Source organism: Somniosus microcephalus, chromosome 11, assembly GCF_052327205.1.
Source record: "Somniosus microcephalus isolate GS21.2 chromosome 11, FLI_Smic_1.0, whole genome shotgun sequence".
NCBI lineage: Eukaryota > Metazoa > Chordata > Chondrichthyes > Squaliformes > Somniosidae > Somniosus > Somniosus microcephalus.
Genome location: NC_140997.1, coordinates 223,925,109 through 223,947,051, shown reverse-complemented (window position 1 = coordinate 223,947,051; position 21,943 = coordinate 223,925,109). Strand labels below are relative to the sequence as shown.

Below are 21,943 nucleotides of genomic sequence, written 5' to 3'. Positions count from 1 at the left end.
TTCTTTCTGACTGTTTTTGTTTAAATGGCATTATCCCAAGGGGGCTTCGATGGGCTTGCCATTTCCAGTTGTGTGTATTCTACTTCAGTGCCCCCACACCGTTGGCTTCATTATCCTCCCAGTCAATTCCACCTAATGTGTCAGCTGTGGCTCAGTGCGTAGCACTCTTGCCTCTGAGTCAGATGGTTGTGGGTTCAAGTCCCACTCCAGAGACTTGAGCACAAAAATCTGACATTCCAATGCAGTACCGAGGGAGTGCTGCTCTGTTGGAGGTGCCGTCTTTCGGATGAGACATTAAACCGAGACCCGATGTAAAAGAACCCGTGGCACTATTTCGAAGAAGAGCAGGGGAGTTATACCCGGTGTCCTGGCCAATATTTATCCCTCAATCAGCATAGCAAAAACAGATTATCTGGTCATTATCACATTGCTGTTTGTGGGAGCTTGCTGTGTGCAAATTGGCTGCCACGTTTCCCACATCACAACAGTGACTACACTTCAAAAAAGTACTTCATTGGCTATAAAGTGTTTGGGATGACCTGAGGTTGTGAAAGATGCTATGTAAATGCAAGTCTTTCTTTCTTTCTAATGACAGTATCAGCAGACACCGTATAAAAGGATCAGAGCTGCCATGTTTATAAACAATGGAAGTCACAATAAGACACTCGGGTACATTCTGACCTACCCACGGTGGAACAAAGGTCCAACAGTGAAAGGCGGGTTGACTAAACACCATTGTTTTCTTTGCTTCAGATCTCTTGGCAGCCAATAGATCTGTTATGTTCTTCGGTCACCGTGGTTTCCTGGATTTCCGTTCAATGTTCCTCGATGAGTACCATGACCGCCTGTTCATTGGAGCCAAGGACACCTTGTACTCACTCCAACTGGACCGGGCAAACGTTGATGCCAGAGAGGTAACTCGTTATTTCACTTTGTTGACTGACATTCTTTTGCTGCTCCAGGACAGAGTGGGGGAATCAAGAATGAGGAGGACATCCTCTTAAAATTAGAGCCAAGGCCATTTATGAGGGAAACCAGGAAGCACTTTTTCCACAGAAAGGGTAGTGGAAATCTAGACCTAGGTGTCATAGTCTCAGGATAAGGGGTCGGCCATTTATGACTGAGATAAGGAGGAATTTCTTCACTCAGAGGGTTGTGAATCTTCTGAATTCTCTACCCCAAAGGGCTGTGGATGCTGAGTCGTTGAGTATATTCAAGGCTGAGATAGATCGATTTTTGGACTCTAGGGGAATCAAGGGATATGGAGATCGGGCGGGAAAGTGGAGTTGAGGTCGAAGATCAGCCATGATCTTATTGAATGGCGGAGCAGGCTCGAGGGGCTGAATGGCCTCCTCCTGTTCCTATGTTCCGACTGATTCCTTTGAGATGGCCCTTGCTTTACTATGGAGCAGCTGAGGTGGAAGGTCAAGGCCTAAAGTACGGGCCACCCAGAAGATTGAAGAGAGTAATCCAGAAATAATGGTTAGGTGATGCCACGCTTGGGGTTTTGAGAGCCTGCAGACTGTAGTAGAAGAGGAAGGCTATGCCAGGAAAGGTCCCCACTTTTTGAGATCTCTGGGAAAGAATGATCTGGAGCAGAAAATGGTGAGCTGTGTCTCGATTTCAACAGTGGAGATATAAAGAGGAGGCAGAGTGTGTGGAACAATGTATTTGCAGTTTAGGAGGAACAAGGGAGGAAAGATCAGAAGAAGGACAGAATTTGCATTTATATCATGCCTTAACATGTCATCGGAGCATCCCAAAGCACTTCACGACCAATGAACTACGTTTTGAAATCACTGTTGATATGTAGACAAGTGCAGCAGCCAACTTACACAAAGAAAGATGCACAAGCAACAAATGAGATGGATGACCAGTTAATCTGTTTGTGGTGATGTTCGTTGAGGGGGGACTGTTGGCCAGGAAAGCTCCCAGCTTTTCTTCAAACAGTGACGTGGGATCTTTTATATCCACCCGAGCAGACAGGCAGATAGGGCCATCTCCCCGCCTGTAACAATAGCAATGCAGCGCTCCTTCAGCACTGCACGGGAGTGTCAAACTGAATGATATGCTCAAATCCTAAGAGTGGGGCTTCAGCCCACAACCTTTTGACTCAAAAGCTAGCCAACTGAGTCAAACTGACACCAGGCTGATGAGTGCAGTAATAATGTAAAAAAAAAGTAGAGAAAGATAAGCCTGTGACACACAGCGAGCTTGGAGGTGAGACGAGGATCAACTATCAGATAGTGAGCTTTTCTTGTATTCCTGGTGCAGTGAGGAGTGTAAGGGTTGGACAGTTCTAGCTGTGACGCATCATGAATCAAATAAGACAATGTGCTTGTGGTTAAAGGAGAAGGCAATAGTATGGATTAAGCCGGTCCTTGGTGTAATTGTAATAATAAATTTTAAAAAATTATCCTGGCACATGCAATTAGCAATGGAATGATATCATTACAGAAACAGTCACCTCCTCATCCAGTGGATAGCAATAGTAAGTTCAGATCCAGCTCGAAAGGCAATCTAATGAGGTGACGACAACCTACAAACCTCTTAATCTCCAATAAACGAATTAAATAAATCTGGAAGTCGGAGTTATTATGGGTTCTGCTGACGTCTTCGACATCCCTTAAACTTCTACCAGCGACTCTACCCTTCAGAGCCTTCGACCCAGTACAAGGAAATTCACTCACTTGAAAGCCAAAAAAAAAAGAAAGCCAAGAGCAATTAGTGATTAGATCAAGATGATTTCACTTGCTACCGTGGTTACTTTAGGAACGCCTTAAGCTCCTATTTCACTACTAAATGTTATTCCAGCGAGCCATATAAACAGTGCAGGTCAGCACTGAAATTAATTGGAAGTTACCCAGCCTGCCAGAGTAAATAGGCAGGAGGCCAGTTTTTATTCAAGTTCTGGCCTTTTTACACCACACTCTGAAGTGAAACAAGGGTTGTGGGCCCCTGGTCACTCTTGGTTGTTACTGAGGTCGAGGCAATGTGATGTGAGGGGCAGTTTGAGTTGGATAGACCTGTGGTGAGTTTCTCTTGGCCTTTTATATTCGCATAGTAGGGTCAGGACAAGAAGCCCAACTGGCGTTGTTTATTTTTAAAATCTCTGTTTGTTGGGATCTCTTCCCTGCCGTGCTTGCTTCCCTATTTAGCCAGTCATGAAGCTACCCAGCTAGGCTTGATTAGAGTAAGTCTTCCCTGTGGGGAAACTAGGAACAGGTTTTGTCCTCTCTTCCATGAAAGTGCAGGCGGCAAACAAACTGCCGGCCATTTTGTTTGCAAGCTTCACCGCCAACAAAATGGCCGCCCCCACTCTTGCTCATCAGTTATGGCGCCATTTTTGGTAGGACAGCTGTCAACCGGTCAAGGATTGCTTTAGCATCGCTGAAGAAATAAGGTTCTAAGATGTCACTGAGGACTTGTACATCCAATGTAAAGGTTGCCCTCCCAACACCTAATTTTTATTTTGGGGACGAGAATAATCTAATGGGATAATCATTTTGAGCGGTTCTGCTCACAAAGTGAGTTCTCAGCAGGGCCGTGCGTGTGGGGGGGGAGGGGGAAGTGGGGTCTCTGCCGGTCGGAAGCTCAGTGATTTCCCCCCCAAATTAGCAGCTTGCCTTTTATCTTTGTCTGCTCTGTTTTTATTTTTATGCTTCTTTCTCGTGCCTCTTCTCTTTTCCACATTATTCTCCATATACCAGTGACTGCGTCTATATGCTTAGAATCATTGAATTCTACGACACAGAAGGAGGCCATTCGGCCCATCATGGCCAAGCTATCCAATTAGTCTCACCCCCCCTGCTCTTTCCCCATAGCCCTGCAGATTTTTCATTTTCCAACTATATCCAATTCCCTTTTGAAAGTTACTGTTGAATCTGCTTCCAACAGCAACAACAGACTGCATTTATATAGCGCCTTTACCATAGTCAAAGGTCCCAAGGCGCTTCACGGGAGCGATTATCAAACAAAATTTAACACCGAGCCACATAAGGAGGTATTAGGACAGGGAAAGAGGTAGGTTTTAAGCAGCATCTTAAAGGAGGAGAGGGAAGTTTAGGGAGGGAATTCCAGAGCTGAGGGCCCAGGCAGCTGAAGGCACGGCCGCCAACAGTGGAGCGATGAAAATTGGGGATGCGCAAGAGGCCAGAAGCAACCTTTCAGGCAGCGCTTTCCAGATCATAACACGCTGCGTAAAAAAAAATAAAAAATCTCATCTCCAAATAAAGCCCTACAACCCTCCGCGCTCCTCCAATTCTGGCCTCTTGCGCATCCCCGATTTTCAGTGCTCCATCATTGGTTCTTTTGCCAATTGCCTCAAATCTGTGTCCTGTGGTTACCTCCGCGCCCCGCCCCACCCCCCCCACCGGCCAGCGGAAACCGTCTCTCCCTGTCTACTCAGTCAAAAACCCTCATAATTGTTATGAGGCTGGCAGCCAAACCGACAGAACCTGAAGTGGGCTGTGTGAGTTGTTTCTGAAGCATGTAAGTAGAGCTCTTTCAACAGAGAAATTTGCAACGTTTTTTAACGAGACAATGACAAGCAGGTGCTGATCCTGGCCACAGGGCCCTGGCAACTGAGCCAAGTGCTATCCTCACTGGGGATTGTTATCACATCCATTGTACACAGTAACAAATTGTTTCCTTTAGGATGTGAATGCACATAACTCAGAGCTGTGTAACTGCCAAAGAATGACTGTACACAGGAATCACTTTAGAACGAGCGACTCACAAGCCAAAGTGGGGGGGTTGGGTGGGGGGGTGGGGGGGAGGTGGGCGGGGGAGGGGAGATGAAAGGACTGTCGACCTTCTGGAACCAGGCCCACTTACATAGAATTACAATGGAATGTACAGCACAGAAACAGGCCATTCGGCCCAGCTGGTCCATGCCGGTGTTTATGATCCACACGAGCCTCCTCCCACCCTTCTTCATCACATCCTGGGATGAGAGGGATTGTCCTATGAGGAGAGATTGAGTAGACTAGGCCTATATTCTCTAGAGTTTAGAAGAATGAGAGGTGATCTTACTGAAATGTATAAAATTCTTAGCGGACTTAACAGAGTAGTTGCTGAGAGGTTGTTTCCCCTGGCTGAAGAGTCTAGAACTTGGGGTTGTCGTCTCACGATAAGGGGGTCGGCCATTTAGGACTGAGATGAGGAGAAATTTCTTCACTCAGAGGGTGGTGAATCTTTGGAATCCTCTACCCCGAGGGCTGTGGAGGCTCAGTCATTGAGTATATTCAAGGCTGAGGTCGATAGATTCTTGGGCACTATGGCAATCAAGGGATATGGAGATCGGGCGGGAAGGTGGAGTTGATGTAGAAGATCAGCCATGATCTTATTGAATGGCGGAGCAGGCTCGAGGAGCCTTAAGGCCTACTCCTGCTCCTAATTCTTAACCCCATCAGCATAACCTTCTATTCATAGAAACATAGAAACATAGAAGATAGGAGCAGGAGTAGGCCATTCGGCCCTTCGAGCCTGCTCCGCCATTCAATGAGATCATGGCTGATCATCCAAACTCAGTACCCTGTCCCTGCCTTCTCCCCATATCCCTTGATCCCTTTAGCCTTAAGAAATATATCCAACTGTTTCTTGAATATATTTAATGAACTGGCCTCCACCGCCCTCTGTGGCAGAGAATTCCACAGGTTCACCACTCTCTGGGTGAAGAAATTCCTCCTCATTTCAGTCCTAAATGGCTTACCCCTTATCCTTAGACTATGACCTCTGATTCTGGACTCCCCGGCCATCATAAACATCCTTCCTGCATCTAGTCTGTCCAGGCCTGACAGAATTTTTATAGGTTTCGATGAGATCCCCTCTCAATCTTCTAAACTCCAGTGAGTATAAGCCCAATCGACACAATCTCTCCTCATACGTCATTCCTGCCATCCCAGGTATCAGCCTGGTGAATCTTCGCTGCACTCCTTCCATGGCAAGAACGTCCTTCCTCAGGTAAGGCGACCAAAACTTTTTCCCTTGTGTACGTATCGAGCTTCCCCTTAAATGCATCTATACTATTCACCTCAACTACTCCCTGTGGTAGCGAGTTCCACATTTTCACCACTCTCTGGGTAAAGAAGTTTCTCCTGCATTCCTTTCTGGATTTATTTGTGACTATCTTATATATATGGTCCCTAGTTTTGGACTCCCCCCAGTTTCCGCCGATCCAGTTTGATTAACGTTGTGCAGCACGCGTGTGCAGGTAGGTGGATGGGTGCGAAGAGATGAGAGAGGGAAAAGGCCCATGACCGTGCAGAATCCAGGTTCGTATCTGCAAGCCCAAACCTTCAGAAGCAGATGGATGGAACAAGCAGTGGGCTTCTGTTCCATTGTGTCAAAATGTCCACTCGTGACCTCTCAGGAGTTCCAAATGCCATTAACAACAACAACAACTTGCATTTATACAGCGCCTTTAATGTAGTAGAACAACCCAAGGCGCTCTACTACGTCAGCATAAGCCGCTTGATGTAGGCCGTGGAGCCTCTCCCTCAAGAAAGGGGAGGCAGAAGTAATGGAAGGTATGTCTCCCTTCTGACTGAACGTTTCTGGTTTTTGATTGTTGACTGGAAGACATACTAGTTTAAGATTCTATCGCATGGAGAGCGAGAAGCCGTTGAACAAAATGTGGCTGTGGTTGCATAAATCCAAAGCAGATTATCATTTTGAATCGCACACAATGAAAAGCTCCACCGGGACATGTACTGTGGTGAGGTGCAGGAGCAGGGACATGTAAACATTCTCCGAGGGTTTGTTCTTTGTCTTATTTTCATTCCTGGTCTCTTTTTTGTTAACTTGTACATCTGCATGTAACGCAACTCCCATACCCTCGCCCTGCCCCGTCCCGTCCCATCCCATTCCTCCCACACTCATCCCTTCCAAACACACCACACATGTTGGCCTAATGACAAAGATTTTTGTCGTTGATATGAAGAATATTTCTCTCTGATCTTGCGTGTGGGAAGCGAGGGAAACCAAAACTGTAGCCCAGGAGAGTTTGAAAGGGGCTGCTATTCATCTTGGGCCATTGTAGCCTAAGGCAAGCACTTAAGTAAAATATAATTAAGTATGTCGGAAAATGAGACAACCTCAAACACAAATAACCTTAAAAATGAAGGGAAACTTGAGAGAAGTTCAATCTACCAGAAACTAAGGCAATCACTCCCTTTGCCCCAATCCTCCTTCTATTACTAATTAGTTGAGTTAATGTTTGCCTTGGCCTTGAGTGACTAGCTCTCAAAGACATGGACGTCACATGGGCCTCCGATGAAAGATGTGTTTTATCCATTCCAGCAGTCACGCCCTAATGGGATCCAGCACTATGAGTACAATAACCACCTCATGTCAGCACTGGGGATTGGGCAAGAGAGAGGTCAACAGCGAAGATGACCGCGACCCATGCTTCAGGCAGTAGTGATCAAGGCTAAAAATTCACAAACAATAGGGGTAATTTTAACAAGCAGGAACCATCAGTTTGGGGTCGGGTGTGTACTTAAAATCGGAGACCGCCTCTTTCCACCGTAACATCGCCCGTCTCCGCCCTTGTCTCAGCTCATCTGCTGCTGAAACCCTCATCCATGCCTTTGTTACCTCTGGACTTGACTATTCCAACGCACTCCTGGCTGGCCTCCCACATTCCACCCTACGTAAACTTGAGGTCATCCAAAACTCGGCTGCCCGTGTCCTAACTCGCACCAAGTCCCGTTCGCCCATCACCCCTGTGCTCGCCAACCTACATTGGCTCCCGGTTAAGCAGCACCTCGATTTCAAAATTGTCATCCTTGTTTTCAAATCCCTCCATGGCCTCGCCCCTTCCTATCTCTGTAACCTACTTCAGCCCCACAACCCCCCGAGATATCTGCGCTCCTCTAATTCTGCCCTCTTGAGCATCCCTGATTATAATCGCTCAACCATTGGTGGCCGTGCCTTCTGTTGCCTCGGCCCTAAGCTCTGGAATTCCCTGCCCAAACCTCTCCGCCTCGCCACCTCTCTTTCCTCTTTTAAGACGCTCCTTAAAACCTACCTCTTTGACCAAGCTTATGGTCACCTGCCCTAATTTATCCTTATGTGGCTCGGTGTCAAATTTTTTTGTCTTAAAATGCTCCTGTGAAGCGCCTTGGGACGTTTTACTACGTTAAAGGCGCTATATAAATGCAAGTTGTTGAGAAAAATGAAGCGCGATCACAACCCGGCTCCAACGCACCGACTTCTGGGTTTAACTGAGGTGCATTTGGCTGCATGCGAGTAACCCACTCGCCAGAGCTGGCCCGATCATTACTGCAGACGGCTGGGCAGAGAAGACATCGGTGTAAAGATCGTAATTACACGGAAATGGGGGGGCTTTTCAAATGAATTTAATCTTTCCTTTGCATTTGACGCCTCCAGCACAGGTTTCCCAGGGCTCGGGGAAACTCGCCAGTGAAAAGGCGGCAAGTTTCAGGAGCAGTTCCTGGGGGGGGTCTTTAAAGTTCAGATTGCCCAATCTCAATAAAGGCTCGGGGCTTACAGCCACTTTGTCAGTTCCCTCTGGCAAACATTTAGCAGCGAGGTCGTCGTTCTGTATTGTTCAGAATTACCTAGCTCAAAGCAATGAAATACAGAGCTGAAAGGCTGGACCAGACCAGTGGGTTAGCTGCAGAACTTTACAGTGCGGCCTACTTAAAAGAAGGTGTCTAGTCTTCAGTCTCTCCTTTTAAAATCCAAAGTGATGGGATAGAAATTCTCCCTCTTTCTTTCTCTCCTCTCTCTTTTTCTGAAGTGAAGTGAGTTTGGGGGAATCTCACGCCCGGATTGCTGAGTGGAAAAAGTGCGAGGTTGGTCACTTGGGAAGAGCTGCCTGGAAATGAGTGACTGGCCAACTGGAAAGTCGCTGCAGGAAAAGAAAACCAAGTTAAATTGAGGGGATCATTCCAAACTTGGCCTTTTCTCGCTGGCACTAAGGTGCGGTTCTGGGTTTCAGCTGCTCCAGCTTTCCACAGCCCTCGGATGTGGGGGTGAGGAGGAAAGTGGAGTGGTCATGATCATACGTTCCCTCTTTTCCGTGCGCGGTCCCTGTAAATTCGCTGCGCGGCCGTGTGCATGCGCGATATCTTCCAGCGGCCACAGCTTGTGAGCGGTCTGCGCGGGACGTCCCGATCAATACGCGCCCGCACACCTTAGGGGGAGCATTGGTCATAATCCTGGAGCTCCTGACAGTACTGTACTGCAATGTGTAGTGCAGTGCAGTACAGTGTAGTGCAGTACAGTGTAGTGTAGTGTAGTGCAGTACAGTGCAGTGTAGTGCAGTACAGTGCAGTGCAATGCAGTACAGTGCAGTGCAATGCAGTACAGTGCAGTGCAATGCAGTACAGTGCAGTGTAGTGCAGTACAGTGCGGTGCAATGCAGTGCAGTGCAGTACAGTGCAGTGCAATGCAGTGCAGTACAGTGTAGTGTAGTGTAGTATAGTAAGTGCAGTGTAGTGCAGTATAATGTGACTGTTTTCCGTAATTGTGAATGCAGAGTGGACCCTACAGAAACTGGCCTGAAAGAAAATGTAATGGTGCCAGTTTACCTCTTGCCTGAGGAAATGAATTTGCCTTCCAACACTGCATCTCAATAAACTGCTGTCTAATTTGCTGCTGTTTCCTCCGACTCCATCCAAACTGAGTCACACTAAAGGTGCAGTCAGTGCTTTGAGTGAGCCTGGATGTGATATCCTACAGACACTTGTTGCCATGTGACTCATACTGTCGTGACTTTGTCCACCCGTCCCAAATTATCCATCAGGGAGCGAGTTATAATGTGGTTCCTTGTTGTTTTGCTTCATTCTTGGGACGTGGGCAGCGCTGCCCACATTTATTGCCCATCCTGAATAGCGAATTGAGAGAGCAGTTAAGAGTCAACCACGCTGGTGTAGGACTTGAGTCACAGGAAGGCCAGACCAGGTAAGGACGGCAGGTTTCCTTCCCTGAAGGACACTAGTGAACCAGTTGGGTTTTCTTTATGCCAATCCGACAGCTTCCTGGTCACGTTTACTGATACAGATTTTCTTAAACTGAATTCAAATTCTCAAACTGCCCTGGTGCGATTTGAACTCGCCTTCGACTGGATTATTAGTCCAGGCCTCTGGATCACTTGTCCAGTAACCGCGCTGCCGTGCCTCACGGTACTGAGGTAGCGCTGCGATGCCAAGAGGTGCCACTCTTGGGATGAGGCCTTAAATTGAGGGTCCATCTGTCTGTTCAGGCAAAAAAAAAATCCCATGACATTTGTTATAAATCTCATCAAGAAACTACTTATGAAATAACGCTGGACGGCCAGCTGGTGGCGCCATCCAAGGAGTATAAATACTCGGGCATGGGCCCCAGCTTACCAGGGACATTTTGTAAGACAAGGAGCTAGTGAAGTACAACTAGACCTCCATGTTCTGAAACAAGTTGATTAAAACCTTGCTTTATACTCAAACCAAGTGCGTAGTGAGTTTTATTACGTCAACATTATTTGAGGAAGAGCAAGGAGTTTCCCTCTTGTCCTGCTGAACACTTCTCCCTCAACCAGCACCACCTGGAGTGCTGTGTTCAGTTCAGGGCATCACACCTCAGGAAGTTTATGTTCCCCTTGCAGGGAGTGCAGCGTAGGTTTACCAGTGTGATACCCGGACTCCAAGGGTTAAATTACGAGGAGTGATGACACAAACTAGGCTTGTATTCCCTGGAATTTAGACCGTTAAGGGGCGATCTGATCAAAGTCTTCAAGATATTAAGTGAAACTGATAGGATAGATAGAGAGAAACTATTTCTGCTGGTTGGGGACTCTAGGACTAATAGTTAGAGCCAGGCCTTTCGGGAGTGAAGTTAGGAAACACTTCTATGCACAAAGGGTGGTAGAAGTTTGGAACTCTCTTCCGCAATCGGCAATAGATGCTGGGTCAAGTTAATTTAAAATCTGAGATCGATAGATTTCTGTTAACCAAAGGTATTAAGGGATATGGGGCACAAGCGGGGATATGGAGTTAGGTCGCAGATCAGCCATGATCGCATTGAATGGCGGAACAGGCTCGAGGGACTGAATGGCCCACTGCTGCTCCTGCGTTCTCTGTGGGGCAGTAGTGGCCCAGAATGGTTGCTGTGGTTTTACTTATACCAGTCACTGCAGCTCATAATGTAAGTCATTGTGTGAAGTGCTTTGAGACACTCAGATGTGGTAAAGTGTTATATAAATGTAAGTGTTCTTTTTCCGAGTGATTAAATGTTAAGGGGAAATAATATACTTTGTATATATCACTTTGCAGCAACATGGTTGGGGAGGGTTAATTGGTGATTAACACATTTTGCGGAACACCTGGCACTTGCTGCACTTCTGTGGATGAATCACTAGTTGGATTTACTGTTATTTAATCCTAGTTTAACGATCCTCTTCCTTGTTCTCTTTCAGATTTACTGGCCGGCCCTGCCCGGTCAGGAGGAGGAATGTGCCCTCAAGGGAAAAGACCCATTTGTAAGTGTAAGGGATTTATTGTCTACAATAAAGTCTATTGGGAAAAATATCATTCAGCCTCTTCAACGGGCTTGTTCCGTGTTTAAGAACAGTTGTGATGTATCTCAGATAAAAACCCAGCATACCCTCCCCCATTCATTTTATCAGGATTGTCTCTGACTTTTCCATTGTAAATCCTGGCCTCCACGTGTTATGTCCATTCGCTCTCTTCTGCTTCTTAATTAATGGTTTCCTCGGATCCCACAAAGTGCAGTGAGCTCAATGCTAACAAGAAACCTTGGGGGGGGGGGGGGGGGAATTCAGTTGGTTAGCACCTCCCATTAGCGCCTGCAGAGGGCAGTAACGGGGCGCTGATGCAGTAGTGGCGGGGCGAGGCGAATCTAGTGGCGCACGGCAAATACGGACCCCCCCCCCCCGTACTGCCGGAGAATTCAACGCCAGGCAGATCGTGACGTCTGTGAGTGTGCAACGCTCACTGGGCGCCCGATCTGCAAAATTGATTTTCGCCACTTACCTTTGTGCTTCGACCAGACAGTGACAGGGAGAGCAGGCGCAGGATGCTGGCTCCAGGGACATTATTTAAAGGCATCCACATTAATCACTCACAGCTGTCAGGACAGGTTAGTTGCAGTAGTTTCTTGTCAGTTTCAGCTAGTGGATCACTTTGTATGAGTAATTTCAAGGTCCTTTTTTATCAGCAGTGTTCTGGCAAGTGCAAAGCGGTTACATTTATTGTTCAACGATTCAAACTGCTACACTTGGCAACATTAATGGGGGCTGTACTGACATGCTACCTCGCCCTCCAGGATCTATGGTGGATGGAGCATAGGCAGCGAGAAACATGGGAACATGTGCACAGAGGGATGAGGAGGGACATCAGGGCTCTCACCAGGAGGCCTCACCCTCCGAGGGTATTCCGACAGCACCTCTCCTAGCTTCAATTAAGCGAGGAGCAGTGTATTAGATGGCTCCGCATCACCAAGGTGGTGGTCACAGAACTCTGCCACCTCCTCCAAACAGACCTCCAGCTTCACACCAGGATGACTTGAACCCCAGATCCGTTTTGCTCACCACATGCCCACCATACCATCCCTGTGTCATGCCATACTGGGCGCAAAGGTGAAATGAGAGAGACCACAAAATATTGCAAACTCCATTAATAAATGTATGCATAAGCATATCACCCATATGACATTCATTCTAATAACTAATGTTCCTTGTGCCTGCCATAGTTGAATTGCTGTCATTGTGTGCAAGACGTAAGATGTGGGTGTGAGTGTGGTAGGTAGAGATTGTTGGTGGGTGAGCGCTGGGGGTGTGGTGCTTTGAGCAGTGTGTGAAGCTTGTGGTACAGATGGTGGTGTGTAACATTTGTTGAAGCATTCAATCACCCTGACCACCCGACTGAGGTGGATCTGCCACGAGCACACCTGCTTCAGTCCTCCGGCTCCTTCTCCTAGTCGTGCTTGTCCTTGCTGAGTGCATGCGTGCAGTCTAAAGCATTAGCGTCTGGCGCTAATTCTCAAACTTTTCTAAAGATTCTGCTCATTCCTGGGCTATAATGAATTTCTCGCCCCTTTCTGTTTTACACACGGGGTAATGAGGCTGTGGAATTTACTACTAGAGTTAGTGCTTAAGAATAGGTTAGACAGGTGGGTGAAGGCAAAGGGGGATAAAGGGACATAGGGACAGGGCGGGCACATGGGATTAGGACCACTCGTCCTGTGGAGGATAAACACCAGCATGGACTGGTTGAGCCGAACAATCGGTTTCCATCTTGTAATCTCTATGTGAAGAAGATATGACTCCTGAAATGGCTCTCTTTCAATAAGCTACAGCAAAATTTGGACATTTACAATTTTTTTGCATATTAAATATTGGGACCTTGGGAAGTCAAATCGGATGGAATGTTTTCATCTGAAGGGAAATTGTGGAATAAGTTACATGGAAGTGGACAGGATAAATGGTTCAAGAGACAGTTTCTATATCGGTCTTCTTTTAAGTTCGACCCTGGCGCCCATCAGCTGGCTCCCAGCGATGGTGCCATTAAATTCTGTTTCCGTAGACCGACGGCAGATGTGTAAAAGAAAAAAGACTTTCATTTATATCGCGCCTTTTACGACCACCGGACGTCCCAAAGAACTTTACAGCCAATGAAATACTTTTTGTAGTCACTGTTGTGATGTAGGAAACACGGCAGCTAATTTGCACACAGCAAGCTCCCACAAACAGCAATGTGATAATGACCAGATCATCTGTTTTAGATGTTGATTTGAGGGATAAATATTGGCCCAGGACTCCCCTGCTCTTCTTCAAAATAGTGTCATGGGATCTTTTACGTCCACCCGAGAGGGCAGCTGGGGCCTCGGTTTAACGTCTCATCCGAAAGACGGCACCTCCGACAGTGCAGCACTCCCTCAGCACTGCACTGGAGTGTCGGCCTAAATTTTTGTGCTCATGCCTCTGGAGTGGGACTTGAACCCACAACCTTCTGACACAGAGATGAGAGACTCTGTGCTGGACCCCCAGAATCCGAATTAAAATGCTGACTCGTATAAATGGAGCTTTTTGATATGTTTCTGCAGAGACAGAAGATTCCTCCTGTCAATAATATTAGTGAGAAAGTCATTTTGTATTCATCCTGACTTCATTCCTGCTTAAATGAACAAACACGGGACTTCTATACCCTGCTTTGGTGTTTAAATTGATAAAGGGATTCGACAGGGTAGATGCAGTGAAACTATTTCCTCCGGTGAGGGAATCCAGAACAAGGGGACAGAATCTTAAAATTAGAGCCAGGCCGTTTAGGAGCGAAATTAGAAAGCATTTTTTCACAGGAAGCACTAAATGGAAATCTGAAACTCTCTTCACCCAAAAGGTTGTGGATGCTGGGGGTTAATTGAAATTTTCAAGACTGACATTGATAAGAGTTTTTTAAAGTAAGGGTACCAAGGAATATGGATCAAAGGCAGGGTAGGAACATAGGAATGAAAATAGGAACAGAGAAATGCAGGGAACAGCACCAACCGCTGTACATGGCCTTCTTTGATCTCACAAAGGCCTTCGACACTGTCAACTGTGAGGGATTATGGAGTGTCCTCCTCAAATTCGGCTGCCCTCAAAAGTTTGTCACCATCCTCCGCCTGCTTCACGACATAGAAACATAGAAGATAGGAGCAGGAGTAGGCCATTTGGCCCTTCGAGCCTGCTCCGCCATTCAATGAGATCATGGCTGATCATCCAAATTCAGTACCCTGTCCCTGCCTTCTCCCCATATCCCTTGATCCCTTTAGCCTTAAGAAATATATCCAACTCTTTCTTGAATATATTTAATGAACTGGCCTCCACTGCCCTCTGTGGCAGAGAATTCCACAGGTTCACCACTCTCTGGGTGAAGAAATTCCTCCTCATTTCAGTCCTAAATGGCTTACCCCTTATCCTTAGACTATGACCCCTGGTTCTGGACTCCCCGGCCATCAGAAACATCCTTTCTGCATCTAGTCTGTCCAGACCTGACAGAATTTTATAGGTTTCGATGAGATCCCCTCTCAATCTTCTAAACTCCAGTGAGTATAAGCCCAATTGACACAATCTCTCCTCGTACGTCATTCCTGCCATCCCAGGTATCAGCCTGGTGAATCTTCGCTGCACTCCCTCCATGGCAAGAACGTCCTTCCTCAGGTAAGGTGACCAAAACTGCACACAATACTCAAGGTGCGGTCTCACCAAGGCCCTGTACAACTGCAGTAAGACATCCTTGTTCTTGTACTCGAACCCTCTTGCTACGAAGGCCAACATACCATTTGCCTTCTTAACCGCCTGCTGCACCTGCATGCTTACCTTCAGCGACTGGTGCACAAGAACACCCAGGTCTCTTTGCACTTCCCCTTCTCCCAATCTATTGCCATTCAAATAATAAACTGCCTTCCTGTTTTTGCCACCAAAGTGGATAACCTCACATTTATCCACATTATAGTGCATTTGCCATGTTTCTGCCCAATCACCCAACCTGTCCAAATCGTACTGGAGTTTCATGACATCCTCCTCACAGCATACCCTCCCACCCAGCTTTGTGTCATCTGCAAATTTGGAGATATTACATCCAATTCCCTCGTCCAGATCATTAATATATATTGTGAACAGCTGGGGTCCTAGGACCGATCCCTGCGGTATCCCACTAGTCACTGCCTGCCACTCGGAAAACGACCCGTTTATTCCAACTCTTTGCTTTCTGTCCGCCAACCAGTTCTCTATCCAAGTCAATACCTTGCCCCCAATCCCATGTGCCTTAATTTTGCACGCTAACCTCTTATGCGGGACCTTATGGAAAGCCTTCTGAAAGTCCAAATACACCACATCCACTGGTTCTCCCTTATCTATTTTACCAGTTACAGCCTCAAAAAATTCCAGTAGATTAGTCAAGCATGTTTTACCTTTTGTAAATCCATGTTGACTTTGTCCGATCCTGTCACTGCTTTCCAAGTGCTCTGCTATTACATCTTTTATAATGGACTCTAGCATTTTCCCCACTACCGATGTCAGGCTTACCGGTCTATAATTCCCCGCTTTTTCTCTGCCATGACGACATGCAAGCTGTGATCCTGACCAACGGTTCCACCACAGACCCAATTCACGTACGAACCGGGGTCAAGCAAGGCTGTGTCATCGCACCAACGCTCTTCTCGATCTTCCTTGCTGCAATGCTCCATCTCACCCTCAGTAAGCTCCCCACTGGAGTGGAGCTAATTTATAGAAAAAATGGGAAACTGTTCAACCTCCGTCGCCTCCAGTCCAGATCCAAGGTTGTCCCATCCTCTGTCGTCGAATTACAGTATGCAGACGATGCTTGCGTCTGCGCTCACTCGGAGGTCGAACTCCAAACCATCGTAAACACCTTCACCGAAGCATACGAGAGCTTGGGCCTTACACTAAACATCCGTAAGACAAAGGTCCTCTACCAACCTGCCCCCGCCACACAGTGCTGCCCCCCGATTATCAAAATCCACGACAAGGCCTTGGACAACATGGACCACTTTCCATACCTCGGGAGCCTACAGTCAACAAGGGCAGACATCGACGACTAAGTCCAACACCGTCTTCAGTGTGCCAGTGCAGCCTTCGGTCGCCTGAGGAAGAGAGTGTTTGAAGACCAGGACCTCAAACCCGGCACTAAGCTCATGGTCTACAGGGCAGCAGTGATACCTGCCCTGCTGTATGCCTCAGAGACATGGACCATGTACAGCAGGCACCTCAAAGCACTGGAGAGGTACCACCAACGCTGCCTCCGCAAGATCCTGGCAGGATAGGCGCACCAATGTCAATGTTCTTGCTCAGGCCAACATCCCCAGCATCGAAGCTCTGACCACGCTCAATCAGCTCCGATGGACGTGTCACATTGTCCGCATGCCCGATACGAGACTCCCAAAACAAGCGCTCTACTCGGAGCTCCAGCACAGCAAGAGAGCCCCAGGTGGGCAGAGGAAACGCTTCAAGGACACCCTCAAAGCCTCCTTGAAAAAGTGTAACATCCCCACCGACACCTGGGAATCCCTGGCCCAAGACCGCACAAAGTGGAGGAGAAGCATCCGGGAAGGAGCCGAACACCTCGAGTCTCTTCGCCGGGAGCAAGCGGAAGCCAAGTGCAGGCAGCGCAAGGAGCACACGTCAACCCAAACACCCCACCCACCCACCCCTTCAACCACCATCTGCCCCACCTGTAACAGAGACTGTAGGTCCCGCATTAAGAGCATAAGAAATAGGAGCAGGAGTAGGCAATCGGCCCCTCGAGCCTGCTCCACCATTCAATAAGATCATGGCTGATCTGATCCTAACCTCAAATCTTCTATCGCTCTCCATCCCACCCGAACCCATGTGATCTCCCGGGAGAGGCGAAAAACCAGATTAAAAACCCAATGGCCAATTTGGGAGAAAAAGTCTGGGAAATTCCTCTCCGATCCATCTAGGCGATCGAAACTCTTCCAGGAGATCAGCCTGTCCCTATATTTTCTACAGTACTTACCTTCTGTAAAGGCGATCTCCACCCCAGCCAGGAACAGGAATAAAACCATCTCCTGAAATCTAACACAGAATTAGAACACAAGAAGTAGGAGCAGAACCAGGCTACATGACCCCTGGGCCCGCCCCACTACCCACAGGGCCATGACCATTCCGAACCTAGACTCATGTCCAATTTCCTGCCCGCTCCCTGTAACCCTTAATTCCCTTTACTTCTAGGAAACGATCTATTTCTGTTTTAAATTTATTTAATGATGTAGCTTCCACAGCTTTCTGGTGCAGCAAATTCCACAAACCTACCACCCTCTGAGTGAAGAAGTTTCTCCTCATCTCAGTTTTGAAAGAGCAGCCCCTTATTTTAAGATTATGCCCCCTAGTTCTAGTTTCACCCATCATTGGGAACATCCTCCCCGCATCCACCCGATCAAGCCCCCTCACAATCTTATATGTTTCGATAAGATCGCCTCTCATTCTTCTGAACTCCAATGAGTAGAGTCCCAATCTACTCAACCTCTCCTCATATGTCCACCCCCTCATCCCCGGGATTAACCGAGTGAACCTTCTTTGTACTGACTCGAGAGCAAGTATCAGTCACCTGCAAGCTCATTTTTAATGTGGAAGCAAGTCATCCTCGGTTCCGAGGGACTGCCTAAGAAGAAGAAGACCAAGGAATATGGATCAAAGGCAGGGTAGGGACATAGGAATGAAAATAGGAGCAGGAGGAGGCCATTCAACCTCTCGAGCCTGTTCCGCCATTCAATGAGATCATGGCTGATCTGTGTCTTAACTCCATCTACCCGCCTTGGTTCCGTAACCCTTTAATACCCTAATGCCTAACAAAAATCTATCAATCTCAGTTTTGAAATTTTCAATTGACCCCCAGCTTCACAGCTTTTTGGGGGAGAGAGTTCCAGATTCCCACTACCCTTTGTGTGAAGAAATGCTTCCTGACATCACCCCTGAATGGCCTAGCTGTAATTTTAAGGTTATGCCTCCTTGTTTTGGACTCCACCACCAGAGGAAATCTTCTTCTTCTTAGGCAGTCCCTCGGAACCGAGGATGACTTGCTTCCACATTAAAAATTAGTTTGCAGGTGACCGATGTGTCAAAATGACAGGCGAAGTGTAATTATCCTCTGGGTTGTGGAGTAAACAGCTGGTGGATCCAGTTATGGATCCAGTTTAATGGTGACATGTTTAGCAATATAAATGCCAGCCCAATTTCTGCCAATATCAACTGACGCCCAATCACTACTCATTAGCAGCGCTAATGAGGCCTAGTGAAGGCCTGATGGGAGCAGATAGGATTAATGGTCTAACTGACCATTAGTTACTGCAGCCAGTGACCTCTGACTTGTAGGTCATGGCACACGAATGTTCCATTAACCTCCTCACTTTCTGCTATTCGAGTGGTGCCACCTGATAACTATGAGCACAGGATAGCACATGACTGACAAAGACTCTGCAGGTCACCTGACCCATCCCAGGGACGACTTCCTGATTGAGGTTCCCCTACTCTTCCAATCATTTCAGTTTCTCGATTTATAACCGAAGCGTAACATCATTCTCTCGGAACATTTCTCGAGCTCAAAGTGAAAACACCTTTCTGTAACCCCCCTCCCCCTCTCAAAATGGTTGAAGGCCATCGGTTTCTGTTTTTACTTCAGATTTCCAGCTTTTGCAGTTTTTCTTTATATTAAAATAAATCTAATGAGGGTAGGGGTATGTAATGGTTGCCTAGCTCAGAGCCTGCTAATGGGGGTAGGGAATGTAATGGTTGTCTAGCTCAGAGCCTGCTAATGGGGGTAGGGAATGTAATGGTTGTCTAGCTCAGAGCCTGCTAATGGGGGTAGGGAATGTAATGGTTGCCTAGCTCAGAGCCTGCTAATGGGGGTAGGGTATGTAATGGGGTTCTATCTCAGAGCCTGCTAATGGTGGTAGGGTATGTAATGGGGTTCTAGCTCAGCACCTTCTAATGGGGGTAGGGTATGTAATGGGGTTCTAGCTCAGCACCTTCTAATGGGGGTAGGGTATGTAATGGGGTTCTAGCTCAGCACCTTCTAATGGGGGTAGGGTATGTAATGGGGTTCTAGCTCAGCACCTTCTAATGGGGGTAGGGTATGTAATGGGGTTCTAGCTCAGAGCCTGCTAATGGGGGTAGGGTATGTAATGGGGTTCTAGCTCAGCACCTTCTAATGGGGGTAGGGTATGTAATGGGGTTCTAGCTCAGCACCTTCTAATGGGGGTAGGGTATGTAATGGGGTTCTAGCTCAGCACCTTCTAATGGGGGTAGGGTATGTAATGGGGTTCTAGCTCAGAGCCTGCTAATGGTGGTAGGGTATGTAATGGTTGTCTAGCTCAGAACCTGCTAATGAGGGTAGGGAATGTAATGGGGTTCTAGCTGAGAGCCTGCTAATGGGGGTAGGGTATGTAATGGGGTTCTAGCTCAGAGCCTGCTAATGGTGGTAGGGTATGTAATGGTTGCCTAGCTCAGAACCTGCTAATGAGGGTAGGGAATGTAATGGGGTTCTAGCTGAGAGCCTGCTAATGGGGGTAGGGTATGTAATGGGGTTCTAGCTCAGCACCTTCTAATGGGGGTAGGGGTATGTAATGGGGTTCTAGCTCAGCACCTTCTAATGGTGGTAGGGTATGTAATGGGGTTCTAGCTGAGAGCCTGCTAATGGTGGTAGGGTATGTAATGGGGTTCTAGCTCAGCACCTTCTAATGGGGGTAGGGGTATGTAATGGGGTTCTAGCTCAGCACCTTCTAATGGTGGTAGGGTATGTAATGGGGTTCTAGCTGAGAGCCTGCTAATGGTAGTAGGGTATGTAATGGGGTTCTAGCTGAGAGCCTGCTAATGGTGGTAGGGTATGTAATGGGGTTCTAGCTCAGCACCTTCTAATGGGGGTAGGGTATGTAATGGGGTTCTAGCTCAGAGCCTGCTAATGGGGGCAGGGTATGTAATGGGGTTCTAGCTCAGAGCCTTCTAATGGTGGTAGGGTATGTAATGGGGTTCTAGCTCAGAGCCTGCTAATGGGGGTACGGGTATGTAATGGTGGTCTAGCATAGAGCCTTTTAAAACAAGAGCTTGCATTTATCTGCCATTTAGAGGAAGACTTTGTTGAGCAGCTTACAGAAAATAGGAAAGAAATCAGATGGGCACTGAGCTTGGGAAAAAGGCAGGTGATCGGAATGGCTGGGATAGGGATCTGAAAGCACAGTCAGCTTTTGAAAGCGGGAGGAGGTGGCAAGGCAGAAGAGACTGGGTTGAGAATTCCAGAGGGCAGGAGTAATCACGGCTGAATGGCCACCAGTGATGGCGTGTAGGAAGCCTGGGCTGGGGAGAAGTCCGGTTGGTCGAGGAGATCAGCAGGGCAGGGTCTTGTAGACAAGGGCGGGAGTTTTGAACTCGGCGCACTGAAGAGGCAGTGGAGCTCGGAGTGGACAGGGGGCGATGGGAGAGTGAGGCTTGGTGCCAGTGAGGAAACAGCTGCGATACATTGAACAAGTTGAAGCTTGTGAAAGGTTGATGCAGAGAGGCCAGATAGCGGGGAAAGGGGTGTGTATCATTGATAATGTTCTGCGAGTCTCATAATGAGTAAGGGGTGTGTATCACAGATAATCTGAAAGCCTTATAGTGAGGGTGGGACGTGTAGCAGAGACAGTGTTACAATGAGTGTGGGCTGGGCATTCTTTTTCTATTCTATCAAACACTAGAGCGTGCGATGGGAACGATGTGAAATTCTATTTCTGGCCTTGCTCCCTTGACCTGCACAAGAGAATCTGTCTCCGCTGTTTCTTGCGTGCTTTCTTTGGCAGCAATAATTTATTTTCTTTTCTATCAAAGATTTCGGTGCCCACTTCCCGACCTCGGCAAAGCCCTTTCCTCAGCGCGGGAGGGGCTACTGTAGAAATGCTGATACGGTGGTGGAAATGCGTATCTCTGAGGAGCAGTCTGTGTGTCTCGCTGGGAATTGTTGCCACACAGGAACACACAGCGAGCGACACTGCAAGAACAATAGGACAGCCATTTCCTTGCTTGTAACTGGTGCAATGGGAAGGAGACCCGCTGACCTCACAGCATCTTCTCAGACCTTAAATGGGAAAGAGGCCTCAATCGAAGGGCCCCCCCCCCCCCACCCCGTGAAACAGCTGGCCCAGCGGACCGACCGCGGTGCAGTATTACCTTCTCTGAGAACGTCGATTGCTTCCCTTCATTGTTTGCAGGGCATGAGAGGCTACGCCATCCTAAGCAGGTGGCAGAGCCCAGCTGGAACAGGAATTGAGTGAGTACGTGGCTGCGTCGGATTATGACGTGCCCACAGGCCGAAGTACTTGCTGTTGATGCCTGAAAGGCGGGTATGCGCGAGGGCAACATCAGCACCCATGTAAACAGCGACTGTTGCTCGCTGTTCCAGGCTGCAGTGGTGTTTTGAACCATTTA

At 47.7% G+C, this 21,943-nt stretch overlaps 1 protein-coding gene across 1 annotated transcript in view; it reads left to right on the top strand.

The window, feature by feature from the left end:
• Positions 1 to 21,943, top strand: part of sema3g (semaphorin 3G) — a 179,492-nt gene that overhangs the window by 70,594 nt on the left and 86,955 nt on the right. The window contains exons 2-3 of the mRNA XM_086002042.1: positions 754 to 914; positions 11,423 to 11,485. Of these exons, the coding sequence (XP_085858168.1) occupies positions 754 to 914; positions 11,423 to 11,485 (224 nt within the window). The remainder of the gene's footprint in view (positions 1 to 753; positions 915 to 11,422; positions 11,486 to 21,943) is intronic.